Here is a 16,032-nt window from a genome sequence, read left to right as displayed (position 1 = left end):
ACGGTTTTGACTGCAGAGGCAGCTCGATGCCTTGCCCCTCCAACTTATACCCCGCCAAAATAATCAGCTAATTATCTGAGTGCCAAGTTTGCTGCACCAGCCATCGCATCGTCGTTACGTCAAATATGAGGCGAGTCTCCGCTGCTGCTTCAGAATCTAATGAATTACCTCCGCGATCGTGAGGATCAAGTTTCAAGAAAAGTTTCTTCGGTCTTCATTTTTTATAAAATTCAAACCGGGTCCGAGTTGGTTTCGTCGTGAAACAGAAGTTGCGATGATTAAGAAAAATTGTATTTTTACCGCAGGAGAAAAATATCGTACCTCGATCTTTGTTGATAATAGTTTGCATTTTTTTCTCATCTTTCAGGGGACGAAGAGTGGGATGACATCAACGAACAATATGCGTTGGACAATTTGGATCATGATTGCGAAGCCTCGGCGATCAAACGTAAGTTTAGAGTATTTTATTTAGGCATTTAGGATAATTGCGGTAGACATGCACCCCCTTTATCAACGGAATATGTTATAAAAAATGGTTAGTCGGCTGAATCAAAATTTTTATTACTGCACGTAATTCTTGCAAAAACTATTGGATATCGAACAGTACGATCGGAGTAATTTAATATTTACAGGATTTCTATCCTGCTATAAGTAATGGGTATAAATTACTCTAGGAAGAGTGAAAATAATCGATGCCGAAGTTTAAAAATTACAGGCTTGCTTGTGTATAAAACAGATCGTTAACGGTCCGATGTAACTTTTTCACGTAGATCAACCAAAACCCATCGAAACTTTAGTGATTAGCAATTGGGACGCGTACAACGATCTATTAGAAAATAGATCCTTGCAAGCTGAAGAAGCGTCTTCCAAAAACGTTCCCTGACCCGTCACCGGTTAAAGTGGCTTAAAATCCGCGAGGTCTCGAGATGATCAGATAGAGAGTTATTTTCTTCATTGAAAGCGTTACGTTGCCACGTGGCTTATTACTTCTTCTGAAAGCACAAATTGAGGAATCGAGTGTCGGAGGTGTCTCGGTGACGAGTTCAAAGGAAGGAAGGATCTGTCATTCAAGAGAGTCTGCGTTTGTGTGAAGCACGCGTTGCGATGCGTATTACGTGACTGCGTGAAAAGTGCGAGTGGTGTAAGGTATATTATTTCCGAAACGTAACGGCTAGGGATTATTTTCGCTCTTGTTTGAGTAGGTGTACGTATCAAATGATGACAGTTGCTTTTAAGACCCCCTTGGAGTCCCCGGTATCCCGTCGTTCTCTGATGCTGCACCTCCTCCTCAACCTCCTCCCATGTGAATATTACATTATGTATTCCGTATTATATTCCCATTACCTTGCCGTACCGAGTGCCGTGCGAATGTTACGTCCTCATCTCAATGCCCGTACGATGCGACTCTCCTCACCGATCCCAACCCACAATCTTCGATGTTATTGCGCAAGGTGGCAAAAGTGCGGAAGACGCGATGCAGCTGGGACAGTAATCACGTTGATAATCATTGCAATTCGTTCCTTATTATTCGGATTTTCGGAATTTTTTTTACATCCTCATCATGTCACGGAAGTTGGCTTTAAATTTTTCTTGCCACTTGCACAGTTTTTTTGAATGTTCCTGTATGTTATATTTTCTTTGGATGCCTTCTCCGTTTTACTCAATTCTCATCTTCACTTATATTCTTGACGCGTTCCTCCGCAAAATGTTTTGTTGTATTCCCTTCGCGCAAGCTTTGGATTCGTTTTAGGTATATATACTCGGTGATCATTTCCTTTGCGACTCGATTGTATTCGTATAAAATGTATACGGACATATCAGCATTCGTAGGAAATTTTTATTTAAGACATTGAGTAATCCAAATCATAAAAAATGTTTACTTTTACTTTCAAATTTATTTATCGATATGAAGAAGTCAGTTCTAACGAACGAATTCAATTTCACAGGCGCTACTTGAAGGTATTGGATCTCTGTTTCACAATTCTTCGCTTACTTCGATCTTTTTTCATTCTTGGTTTTCACTTTTAGCCACATTCTAACCATTCGTACATTTCCACAATTATAAAATCTTACAGCGTCGATAACGCGATAACATTCTTTCAATTTTATTTTTTATCGGTACCTTCTTCCCAACGACAGCGGAAGACGACGAGGACGAAGACGAGGAGCTTCAACGAGCTTTCAGCAGAGCGTCCGACGGTGAGTAAAATTGGCTTATTGTTACCGTAGTTTCTGTGCAGTTTGTCGAATTAATTCAAGCTTGAGATGAAGTGTTTTCGAAACAAAACTACAACCCGTGCAAAAACACCGACAAGAAGATCACGTTTCGCAACTCGGGGTGAAAAAGTGCATTGTTTCCGCATCATCTCACGCGGCATTCGCGACCGCCGTTATCACTGCGTGCACGGGATGCGAACAATACGCGAATGCGTCGAGATCCGGCATTGTTTGCCCCAGGTGCTTAAGAAATGCAATCCCTGATCGCGAATCGCAGTCCTCGCTGAATGTATTTTCTCTCTTTCACTGCGGCGAAGGTATCGGGAAAGGGAACGCGTCCCCCAGTCCCGAGGGTTGACCCAGCCTCGACGTTGAAGTGCAGGAAGTGCAGACATGTTTATCTCAACGTGTGTGTATCAAATTTGTGGTCTTAACCCTGGCGCAAGGTCCGCAGCTTCGACCTTTGTAAGATCCAAAAGTGATTTGGATCGATCAACGGGGAACGTTAACGATGTAGAAAATCTAAACTACGCTGTAAGTGATTTGTTGTGTTCAATTCTTTGTTTACAACCGAATTGATTTCTTTCAATTATCTCGAATATCGTACGACGAACGAATTTTGAATTCTTCAATTTTGGCAGTTTAGTTGTCGATATTTTCCGCTTTTGATTATCGGACTACCTGTTTCTGTGTTGTTTCTCTTTCTTTCTTTCTTTCTCACTCTTCCTAAAATCAGCTTTCGTTACCTCATTCCGTTTGAGTTTGCGAGATATATACATACAGGTACTACAGGGTATATACACATATATATATATATATACCTATATATATATACATATATAAGCAGCGCCTGATTGCTCTCTTCGCTTACACCCGGACGGGATGTTATTATTTTGAGTTAGCTTTCATCAGGTATACACTTACATACTTTATATTACTTGGAAGTAGAACCGGCTCGAACGGGGCCGAGTCCCTAAGGAGTACCCGACTTCCCGGGGGAATCCGGTATATCTACCTACCTGAAAACATCAAACTCCTTTCTTCTGCCGGGGCGCAATGTATTCCTTCAAATATTTATTGGGTCCTCGAAAGTTATAACTTTCCACCTACGCCCAAAACACGTTTGCAAAATATAATATAATGCTATAGAGGTTCATCCCCCAAATTTGTAACCGATACATCGCTTACACGTATATTCGTATATATAACAGAAGCCAAAACTTCACCTCTGTTCGCATATCTATAAATAATTCTTACGTAATAATGAATGTGTTGATAATTTTTTTCAATACTCCCATCCGTAGCGTTGCAGAATTCAGATAAAAAAAAAAAAAAACCATGTTAACGGCTGCTGCGTTATTCCTGTTTTTTGTCTAAATATTTCACTTTCGATTTCCATGTTAACAAATTGAATTGTTTAGTCAGGTATAACGATCTGAGGATAAATTGAGGGACGCCTTATGAAAAAGGATCGATTAAAAATAATCGTTACAGGTGCGTGTTTTGTTGAATAAAGGATACATCGTACAATAAGTGGTAATCGCATGGGGATGCTAATAAACTAGTCGTACACGTGTTACACCGGATATACGTATAACGTACAGAAGCATAGATGCGTTTTCACGTTTACCGTGCGAATTGTGTAAAAGTGATAGGTCGGTATAAACGCGTGTGTTCAACACCATCTTGGGAATTATCCGCTCTGTTTCATGCGCTCTGCACGCCAGCCAGGCAAACCGGGGTCGTGCCGTGCCATCGAGGGTCGGGGGTGTGAATCGCGTTACCCTGCTGGGGGGGGGCGTAAACGCCTTATTAAAGCGGGTGAATTTTTTTTTTCTCATAGTTTTTCGTTTTCGTTTTTTTTTTTTTTTTGTTTATTTTCTTTTCTTGTTTCCTTTCTTCGATTTTTCCTCACTCTTATATAGTATACTTATATACGCGAGGAGGAGCCGCTTCGAACTTCCTGTCAGACGTTTTCAATTATTCACCAAATATTGTCGATTCCCACTGCTGCAGTTACTTACCTTACGGATATATACTCGCACACGAAAGATTTTCAATCCCGTGACGGTGTAACGGTATTGAATACGGTTGGGTACTTCATTTCTGTTATACGACCTCGAGTCAGTAATAAGAATAAAGATTCGGAATTTTTGAAATCCAGTCGAGAAGTAAGGAGAAAATTTCAATCTTCAGGATCTGCAAATTCTGTCGTATCGTGTTTAAAGTTTTCGTTCAATGGGCACGAGAACGTTTCGATAAAATGTTGTTTTTTTTTTCAAAGAAGTCGCAATTTTTGTCAATAGGAAAAAGTTTAGCATTTCTTGCGAAAAAAATAAAAAAAGAAAACTCGAATCGTGAAATAGCGCAATATTTTTCAAAGCTACGCAATTATTGTTACGCATAATGTGATCCCTGCAATTTTTTAACACAAATTTCCTTTTAAAAGTCTGATTGTTAAGTTCAAAAATGGTGATAACTTTCGATTTTTTTAAAAAAATTTTTAAAAACGTGTATGAACTAAGTTTTTTTTTCCATTCGTATCCAAACACACTGGTATTAGGTATCGGTCCATAAACTACGTAACTCTATTTTGGACACTTTTGAACATTGAAAAAAGGATAGACAAATCATTCTTTTGAATTTCTTATTACTCTAATCGTAAGATATCCGAAGAAACGAATGGCGGGACTAGCCACGCATGCTAATCAATATTAGCCGGAAAAGAATTGTTCTCAGGTTTTTCTTGATAATCAATCTGAGCTTCCAGTCTACCTATCACGAACGCACGTCATTGAAACTCGTGACTACAAAAGAGATCACTCGAAATTAGAATGCATCAAATTATAAAACCACGTATCGCAGACTAAGATCCCCACCCCCTCTTAAACTGGCTACGTGGTTTACGGACAGCCCCTTACACGTGGGTTAAAATATTACTTCGAAGAAGAGAACACGAGTGAAATTTCCAATTCTGATTACTGTACAGTCCTTTATTATTTTAATTTTTTTTTAAGGTTTCTGGTGTTATATTATTATCTTGTAACTATAAATTGCGATAATTTCATGCAGGTTCAACAACAAATAGCTGTCGAGGTTCTATCGAACTGCAATACTAATAATAAATGGTAAAAAAAAAAAAAAATAGATTTATCGTTAGATCCCTGTCGTAGCGATAATCATCCAGGCATAATTCGACGGCATTCCGCGTCCTCGAAGCTGGAAGGTCCTGTACCTTGGCGGTCGCGTAGCTGCCGCGGTGTTCCGTGGCTCGCGGGTTGCGGGGCGTCAGGAGGACGCCGAGGGGATTCCCCAGAGACCGCGGAGAGGCCCGGCGCGCATGCGCCTCGCTGATTAGTTCCCTCCTCCCCCGACGTTTCGGAGTGCCGGCAGCGCCAGAGGAGAGCGCAGCATCCCCTTGGGGCCACCCTCGTCCTCCTCCCCCTCTGATCCCTCGCCCCTCTACCTCCCTGCCCTCCGCTCTCTTCATTCCGCTGGGTCCCTCGCGGCCTCCGCATCTATTCCCGGTACAGCTCGCTCGCTAAATAGATTAATGGAACCTTATAATACTTTAAATGCGGCAGCAAACTGTCGTGAGATATTCTCGCCCGCAACGTTGAAGCGAAGGAAAGAAATCCTCGACGTTTATCATCGATGTTTTTCAATCCCGAAACGGGCTATGACATAACCTCTTTCTTCGTAACTCTTACGATATAAATGCAGGAACCGAATTTTTGGTGCGTTTCATATAGATCGTAAACCTTCGCTTTAGATTTCTAGTTTAGTTTTCTACCGATTCTCTTTTTGGACGCATAATTTTTCGGGAAAATTGTATAACTGTCGGGTATTGAGAAAAACAACCGGGCTCTTTGCTCGGAGTGTACCGCCTTCGATGTATGTATGAATAAGGGTGTCCCAGGTGAGACAGAGCTGCCTCCAGCCGTGGCACAGCGCTACGTACCCCTGGGGAATATCTCTTCCTCTACCCGTCGTCTATCTCCGTCTCTTTTTCCTCTCACCCTCTCTTTTCAGCTCTCTCTCTCTCTCCCTCCCTCCCTCTCCCTCCTGCAGCAGCAGCAGCAGCTCGTGGAAACAACTATCGCCGGTGAACCGGGGGCTTGTCCACGTTTACAGTGACGTGCTACGAGCTTTTGCACCCCTGTCCTCGGCCGCGATCCGCACAGCTTCCAACCAACCCCATTATATACTCGGATCTGTAATGACCTGACCGCACTTTTGCACCGGGGCACGTAATTAAAACGCAACTCGCTTGGGGACATCTTGCTGCGGAATGTTTTCTCTGAAATCGCAGTTTTATGATGTTTTTTCGTTGTTTTTCTTTTTTAACTTGTTTGTTTGTTTGTTTGTTTATTGCTTTGTCGTACGCGAACAGGTACATATGTTAAATTTGTATCGCATCGCAATAACTTTTTATTCATATTCCTATGTTTCTGATGTATTAATATCTGTACGAAAAAGTACACATTTTTCTCTTTTCGAGCACAAATTTATAGCGATAAGCAATTTCGTTGATCGATACAATATTTCATTCATACAAGACTGTATTTCACTCGTTTTTTTTCCTAATCGATGAAAAATATGACGTATATTTTATCGCGAAATTTTTCAACGTTATCCATTCACCCAGACATCGATGAAAAATTCCATATTATCAAGACAACCGAACGAGTATTTCGTAAACCTTCTTCAATTTCATTCAAGCATCAATTTCTTTGGTCATAATGTTCCGATTTTTTTTCTTTTCTTTCGTTTTTTAAATTTTTAGCTTCTAATTATCTTTCCCGCGATTATATTATACTTCGCGTTGAACTTGCAGCAGGAGGAAAACTCGGGGCCGAATGTAAAACGAAAAAGCTCCTTCACTCCCCTTTTCCTCTCTTCCTTCTCCCTTCCCTCTCCCCATTATACGTCCAAAGACGGAAGAAACGTAGTTAATAATTCTAGAGTAGTTTAGTGCCACAGTGCTTTGGTAGTCTGTGTCGTAAAAGTTGGGCAACTTTGAAAGATAAAGGCGCCACATAGCCGCGGGCAATCCTGCCTCGGCAACGAGTCTAGGAAACCCAAAGACGCCCGCTGAAATAACACACCGCCCGCGATATGAGTTTCGCTTAATTTTGAACAACCTGCTGGAACACCGCGCGATCAACGGCTAACGTAATTATCGTGATTTATTTGTCGTTGAAATTTTTTTAATACCTGTTTTACAGAATAGCCAGTTTTTGATTTATTACGTCATACGTTAATGGTCTACAATCGAAGATGAATCAAAGAAGAAAAGTTAATCGGTCATTTTTACTCCGTATTAAGAGTGCAATGAACATAATTGTAAGTCAAATAGTAACTGGTCCAAGTTTACGTAGATATTTTTAAAAGTTCGTACATAAATAAATAATTTTTAAAAAAATCAAAATACCACGTTTCTGCAGATAGTTTTTCATCTGAAAAATATTTTTTCCCACTACATCTCAAAACGATAAATTTGTATTTGCAACTTTGACGATTCAATATTGTTCTCAGTTCAAATTACAGAAATTCTCAATATTGAAAAAATTCTCATCACGAGAAGGGTTTTAAATAGGAAAGTGAAAAAAATACCGAGCATTAACTTGATTCGAAGGAATGTAAAAACAGGAAAAAAATATCGTCGAACGGGTTGAAAATGAAGCTATAAATTCGTCACAAATTTATTCGAATATAGAGTGTGTGGAGAAAATATTTGTGATGAACGATTAAATTTCACGGGAAACTTCCGAGTCAAATCTGAGGTAAAAACCGCGGAATGCAACCTCGATAATCGGAGATGAGAGAAAAGCCGCAAGCCAGAGCGAAAGTCCGAGTAAGTTTTAACTCGCGAGAAGAAAGTCCCTTCAGCGTCACGTGTCTTCGTCTTGTCATTTGTCTGAAAGTTTGCGTTAATATCTTGGTCCTCGGGCCCCCTTTACCGTTTTCCCCAGCCGATAAACGGCGCCTATGTTCTCTCGGAGTATACTTTTCGTGACGTCAAGTCATCCCTCGTTACGTTTGACGGAACGAAAATCACCGACGATATTATTTAGGCCGAAATCCCGGCGGGTGGTGGAGAAACAAACGTGCGGAAAAACAAGGGGAAGGATAAAAACATCCCATTGCTCCTGCAGGATCAGGAAGCCGAGATGAGGAAGATCCTGCTGCAGGTGCTCCGCGCCTCGTAAAAGTAGCATAAGTCATAAAGGGGCCGCACACCTGTGTTCGTCCTCCGCTGCCGGGTAATAAGAGACCTTCGAACCTCCGGGGGTTGTTAAAACAAGAAATTAGTCCGCCGCTGGAGATGCATCAGCTCGTTATTACACAAATATAACATTTATTGGCTTCAAAGCTGCAACGCCTGCAGGGAATTCGGATCGCCGTTAAAAACGGCCCGGCATCTTTCCTCGCAATTATACCCGATTGACATACATAATTAAATCCAGTGAATTCTCTTCGTTTATTTATTTTTGTAATTTCTCTTTTATTTGCCATAAAACCGCGCAGGTTTTCCGGATTCATATCTAAACCGCCAGCCGAAGAGCACGTTGAGGGTAACGAGAAAGATGGAAAGAATCTTGTAAAACTTAACCATCCTTGCAATAAAGATTCTTGGGACAACGATTACGTAATCTAACAGGATTGTGATTTTATAAAACTATATACATATGTTGTATTAATTTTTTTTTCATACCAACTTTACGAAATTTTCTAATCCTCTGCTGCTGCACGTTGTCAAAAACAGTGGTAGTAATTTTATTTCTTCCGTTATACGTAATTTGAGGATTTTTACCAAATGCAAAAATTATTCCTCTGTTTGTTTCCTTTTTCTTCTTGTTTACAATATCGTTCAATTTTAGTTCGATTATCAAACCCCAAATATTCTTATAAACGTATATATATATATATATATATATATATATATATATATATATATATTATATGACTCTTTAATTTGTTTACGATTTAACGGTATAATGCTTGCCTATAATACAATGCGTATATGTATATGTAAGCGTGTCCGTGTGTGTGTGTGTGTGTGTGTGAGCGCGTAGGCTGAGCCTCCCAGAGGTGACCCAATCTTTCGAGACTAACAGAGTAAATCTAAGAAGCGGCCATCTTTCGGAGAAAGAAATTAAAGTTTTCCCAGAGGGATCGTGGAGAGTTGGGCTGGCGGCCAGTGGGCTATTGCCTATTGCTATTGTTTGTGTGGTCCCTGTGGGATAAGCTGGCCCTTAACAGTGCCGTGTAGGGATGCCGGCTCTTCCTATAACGGGTGTCGCCGAATCGTTGCTGATCCAACCTTCTTACACGAGTCGAAAACTTGCACGTCGCAAATATCCTTTCGGTATTGTTTCCTAAATTTTGAAAATAAAAAAATACTCTATTCGGTATAAATTCTTCCCAGCAGCTTCTTTTTCGTATCTCATATTGCAGTTCGCAATCCCGTGTATAGTTTTTTTTTTTTTCGTTTCACCATAAGCGCACTAAAAAAAGGTATCTTGTTAATTAAAATAATTGTCGGTTCATTTGTGGATAAAAATTATTGGTCCGAATAATTTTACGCTGAATCAAATCAATGACGGTAGAAGTTTTAAAAAAAACTTCAGTCAATTCTTCATTTTTCTTCTCTGTTTTCGTTTGGTTCAAATTTCAAATTTTCTCATAAATTTCAGATTCGTTGAAGATCGTCAGTTTTGAAATTCTTAACATTTCACCCGTTCCTTTTCCACAATTTTCATTCCCATTTTCGAATCGACTGAAAATCTGTCAAACTTACTCGTTCAATTTTGCTTCCGCTATTTGCGGCGTGGATTCTACAATCCGACTTTCGATTTTACTTTCCCTCGCAGCACTCGTATTGCACGCAGTAGTACAACCGAGAACAGGTCAGACCTCTCGCCAGTCTTGCAATCAGTAGTAGCCATCAACGGCCGATCAGCCACAGGCTGTTTCCACTTTCTACGCGACCGCGTTTTTCTTCCTTCATTATCGGGGGCCTTCGATGCTTTGTTAAACCGACAGCTGAAGACCCTTCGGATTTGCAATTTAAAAGCGGACCAGTTTTCATTGCTATGAAATACAAAGTGTACTAGCAGTGTCTATAAAATATTACGGCAAATTGTAAGAATTTTGCGATGAACGTTATAGAATGCAGAAACGATCATATAGTAAATTGGTCATCAAGCAATTTGACTGATTCGATTTTTAAATGAATAATTGAAGCGAAGAATTTTGATTAAAATTCATTAGCAAGTTGATTGTAAGATTATCGCAATTATGAATTGTTATCATTTTGTATATTACTATGACTGCGTGATCTGATAGCGTGAAAAAGGTATGTCGATCGATCAATTTGATTATTAATGGCACAACTATGATTTAAAATAAACTGCATTGAAAATATCGTTTGAAAATAGTGGGGCAAACATTTTTTTATCAAATTCTTTATCACGTACATTGATTTTAAACGTCAAAATTTTGCTGCAAGATTCTTCATGTATGGAAAGAAAAAATGGTCCAGAAAAGCTTCTTAGATTTCTCTAAACGTGAACGATTTTTACATCCGAAATAAAATCGAAAGCTCCGAATTTACCTGAATTACTAAGCTGCCTCATTCTAATTGGGAGAAAAAAATTCTTCAATTATTATCATCTTTGTGACTATTCTATAATTTTATTTAGTTCGACGGTTTTCGCTGTAGAATGTTGAATATTACAGTTGCATAAAAAATAGGTCCGAATGTCGGACGACAAGCTAATCGTTTAACCCGAGTTTCGAGGGCTCGTCATGTGACGTGTCCACTAAACATGAAGTTTCACATCCGGCTTACTAAGTTCGTCGGCGCATCACGTGCGTACCGAAGTTGGCATTAAAATGTGAAAATAAACGAAAATGAAAAATTGCCCTCTTTGGAATAATTGCCGTGTCAGATGGCAATTAAGAACCTGCAAGGTGTACGTAATGAATTATTTTTACTAAATTTCCCACGTTGCCTTCGCATCGGGCGTTATGTTAAAACAAAACCGACAGTTTCTGGAATCTCTTTATCACACCTTTAAACTTGCCAAAGTTCATTAAAATACAAAATAAACAAAAAAAAAATCATCCATTGTATATAATAATTTCAAGAGAGGAAGAACGAAAAAAAGGACGAAGGACATCAGAAGCGATTCGAACAGTTCGGGATGATAGTTTGCTTGATAATTTCCAAAGCAATAAAGATAATAATAATTAAAAAAAAAAAAACAAATCTGTATCCCCTGTGAAAATGAAAGATGAGCAAACGGCGGTTGAGAACCGCTGTGCGAACCACTGGGGAGTCCCTCGGGTGCACTGGGAGCAGAGGGGAACAGTGGGGAACCTCTGTGCCCGTACCGGGGCTATACCGTTGGTGGGTATAGAACGGAGGGGGATTCCCCAAGGAGGTAATTACTCCCCCTCCCGCCCTCCGCCGCCCGTCGAAACCCCCAGCCCCACCCCACTGGGTTCTCCCATCCGCAACCCATCGCAACTTCGACTCCTACAGGAGTTACATGCTAATACAAAACCAAACCGGTCGGTCTCCGACATCGCGCAAACCTGTAACATCATAGGTGTATATCTATATAGTTGTACGTATACCTGCTTGGATAACCCGTCTATGTCAAACCTTATACCTTGTAACTACACACTTGGAGGAATTGACGTATAATTAGGATGGTATTGACTCGTGGTTAATAAGTGGATCCATGGACATTGATAACAGGTTGATTTTTAACCGATATATGGTACGTGTTGTACTTGGTGATGATTTGTTCCAATGACGATGAGACGAGACGTAAGTCGTGAAATTATAAACGTGAGATCGAAGAAGTGCGCGTGAAGTCGAGGATTGAAGCTCGTACAAACGTCTGATTGTATCGAGTAGGTGGTTAAAGTTGACTTTTTGGTCTGTCGTGATGACAGAATGAAAAATTGGTAACTGGTATGAACTTGGCAAGTTCAGGCTTCGAGATATCACTTCATTTAATGTACCTACTCGTACGTTCGCAGAGGAGTGAACAAGTTGATCTTTGCAGGGTCGTAGATTTTTCAAGAAAGAAGCTTTTCATGCATACGCGAAGGCGGGACTTTTGAATGCAATTCTTTCTGAAACAGAAAAAAACGTTTAACAAGGAAAAAGTGTCAATTTTCTTTTCGCTATGTCCTTAATATTGTCACTGCTATTCTACTGTACACATTTTCAAATTTAAACAAGGTCGTGTAAAACTTGAATACCAAATTGTTCGATCAGTTGAATCAACTAATGAAAATTCAAAAAACGTTTCCATACCTATACGTACAACAGTCATATACGGATTGACTTTTTAACGATGCCACGGAGTGTTTGAACCTCGATTCCGACCCTCAATGAGAGGAAGTATCAAAGCGCGCGGATATTTCATTTCCGTTTGCGACCTCCCACGCTGCATGCGGCGCGTAAAATAGTATAAAGGCACGGGGAGAATCTGCGGGGTTAAATTGTCAAGGCGTAATCGCGATTCTGCCTATGATGGTAACTCAACGCAAAATGACGCAACGCGACGCGACGCAACGCAACGCAGGAATTAAAGGTAATGCTCGGGACGCAAAGCAGCCGGTTTGGCGCAGAGAGAGAGAGAGAGAGAGTGAGAGAAACTCCTGGTCGACGATATCAACGCTCCCCGAATGTGGCGATGCGAGAGCCAATATCACCCAGCTCAATCCCTCGGGATTGTGGCCGTGGCGTAGAGAGCACTGCTGTCGCACACCTTTGCAATGGATATTACGCAGGTTAGGTGGCATGGATACACGCGGAACCTCCCCCAGAAACCCCGAAACCACGCTTCCCACAAATTGAATGTGCGATATTTTACCAAATTTCAATCGACTCCGGTCATTTCGAATCGTCGAGTCGAAGATCTCGAGCTTCGGATTTTTATCAACGCATCGATCCGTTCGTTTTTGACTCGATCGTGAAAAAAGAGGTTTCAGCGTTATTTACTCGTTACAGTTTTTCGAATTTGGCTTTTGTACAATTTTCAAAACGCAACACCAATCAGGTCGAGTTAGTTTGTGCTTACTTGCTTTCAGAGTATCTCCAAGAAGATGGACCGCCTTCTCTACAAGGACCTGACTTGGAGAATCAGAACAGTTTCGACAGTGGTGAGTGTTTATCAATACAGTAATAAACATTTTGGCATAATAACAGTGATCGCGTTTTATTAGTTTGCCCCCGCCGTTACCAAACGCGGATCAAAATATTTCGGAGATACTAATCGAGGCACTAACAGTGACCGCTTTTGTTATATTCTTAACTCATCTGCACCATGCGACACTAAAAAACTACATATGTTTTTGTTAAGCGTACTAGACACACAAGCCCAATTGATCATGTAGAAATCTTGAATATACGGGTTAGATCTTTTCCTACTCAACTTCTATTCTTACATATTCAACTGTCTTTTGAAAAGCGTATTTCATGTTGAAGTATAATTCAATGTATTCAATTATATAGAGCCACGTTGCTTATGTAAATTATTGAAACAAATGTATAAAATCTACAATAACCGTGATCATCTGCGAATTCGATGGCTCGAAATGAAGACGCATCATGAGACTCGCAAACGCGATCCCGTTACTACGTGTATTTAGAAAAGTAACTGTCAAGGAGTTCACAATCAGGTTCTTGCCCGCGAAGCTCGGAATGACGATTTTTTCGGGACGGTTGGGATGCAGACTGGAGGTAGAAGTCTGTAAATTTTCGTCACATCCCCGGTGAGGCGAAGAGATAGAGCAAGGGCGGTGAAAATTACGCTGCATTAGGTACCGGCCGAGGAAGAGGATCTCAGAGTGGATTGGCGGGGGTTTCGAGTGTCCCGTCCGAAGGACGAGGGGCAGTTTCGCCACTCGGGCCCGGATAGGTCGGCCAGAGTTTTAGTGCGACATCAAAGTGTGACTGACCACTATGACGTAATACCTGGCTCGCGTTTACGCTGAGCTTGGCTTCCCGGGATTGTCACATATCGAATGTAGGTACGGACGGACGGCTCTCTTCGCTCTGCGGCACCGCGGCTTTGGGCTAGACCAAAATTGGACGTTTACGACCCCGTATATCTGCCGGCGAAAATTTCACCCTCAACACCGTGGAGGTCACGGATTATCCGTCATCCGATAACCAACTCCGTCATCTTCGGGCCGCGTCGGGCCTTTTTGATGTTGCGAAGATTTTATTTTTTTCCATCTTCTCAAACGGACGAGATTCAAGATAGTTGAAATTTTTTAACGGCTTGATTAATCAAAATGGCAGTAATACGGGAAACCAGTTTTAATTTCGAGACGCTTCGAGTGGTCAGGGAAATTTGATATAAAAGTGGAATATGGTTTATATGGTCTCTCGATCTTGATTTATGAGTTGACTTGTTCAAAATATGCTGGTTCTTACCATTTTCATCGTTGGTTATTTTGATCTTTGATAAAAGTTGAGAACAAGTCTTACGATATATTTCTTTTACCGACTTTAAATGTACTTAGTTTGTGTGAATTTCTTAATATCGTCGAAAATAACAATCAGTCGTAATACCGGGATTCTTCCAATCTCGTAACATCGAAATTTTGTAACATACTTCTCAATTCCTACTACAAAATCGTCCAGGGAATACAGTTGTTATCGACACCATAAAACATGGGAAAATTGACAGTGTAAAAATGTCAAGTTTTATGGTAATCCTGATGAAATTACCAAAGATTCAAAATACCGATGCATACTAATTTTGAATCAGAGGCAATCGGAATGTCGACAGTTTTTACCAATGAGACTCGAGACAGTGGTCAATCCGAAATTTGACACTCGAATTGGAATCGATCATGGATAGGAGAGAAGGAGTCGTTCTGCATACGGTGGCTGTGATTAGGTATATAGTCGGCGTGATAATTTCGGGAATATAAGATAATAAAGAAGTTATGAGCGATGGGACGGCGAAGGTTGACCCATGTCCGCCGTTTCATGGTAAGTATATAGAGACCGGATGACGGACCGCCGCGTTTGGTAGTGCCTCTACGGCTTTCTGGGTCGTCACTGTGGACCTGGATAGACAAGTTAGGGTTGCCGGCTAGCGGACTCCTGGGAGGACATAAACGTGCCCCTTTAGCGGATCCGTCCTTCTCCTCTCCTCTCCTCTCCTCTTCTCCCCCTTTTCTACCCTTTTCCACCCTCCGTCGCTGCATCGATAGACTCTGTGTGGTGAGCTCAAACGGATAGGCGTGCGGCAGTTTCTCGAGAAAGTCGCGGTAAATTAAATAGGCTCGTTCGATTGGGCGAACATTTTTGTCAACAAACTTTACCGATCACGATATCTTTCAGCTTTGGAAGTATAAGGTGACGGAGAAAAAACAGCTTTTGAAGAACTCTCCTTACATCGTTGGCGGTTTCTTTTCTCCCTTGGTCTGATCCTGGCGCGGTAATTCTGAGATTATGATTGTGAATAAGTCGGAAGAAAATTCTTTCAAGGGTGAAAAGTTGAACGTCCACTGAAACGGAAGTCTTACTTCGAGAAGCGTGTATCGTAAAGATATCGTAAAAGTGTAGCACACGTTTGGAAATTTGGAACTATTCTGAAATCAAAATAGCTTGATCGTCAAAACAGCGGATTCAGAATTTTGTAATTAAACTTCGAGTCATGTATTTCATGATTGTCTGATGTCAGGTTTTTGACATGTCGATTTAAAATGACAGCCGGGTCTGTAGATTTACTGTAGAAAATCTCGAAATATTTGATATTTGATCCATAA

General features: G+C 40.8%; 1 protein-coding gene across 1 annotated transcript in view; it reads left to right on the top strand.

Moving 5' to 3' along the window:
* The window catches only part of LOC124181306 (zinc finger protein 423 homolog), a 78,353-nt gene that overhangs the window by 6,098 nt on the left and 56,223 nt on the right, over window positions 1-16,032 (top strand). The window contains exons 2-4 of the mRNA XM_046567740.1: window positions 368-448; window positions 2,140-2,199; window positions 13,336-13,407. Coding sequence (XP_046423696.1) covers window positions 368-448; window positions 2,140-2,199; window positions 13,336-13,407 — 213 coding nt within the window. The remainder of the gene's footprint in view (window positions 1-367; window positions 449-2,139; window positions 2,200-13,335; window positions 13,408-16,032) is intronic.

The sequence above is a fragment of the Neodiprion fabricii genome, chromosome 1 (genome assembly GCF_021155785.1).
Source record: "Neodiprion fabricii isolate iyNeoFabr1 chromosome 1, iyNeoFabr1.1, whole genome shotgun sequence".
Classification (NCBI taxonomy): Eukaryota; Metazoa; Arthropoda; class Insecta; order Hymenoptera; family Diprionidae; genus Neodiprion; species Neodiprion fabricii.
This window is presented reverse-complemented; position numbering and strand designations above follow the sequence as displayed.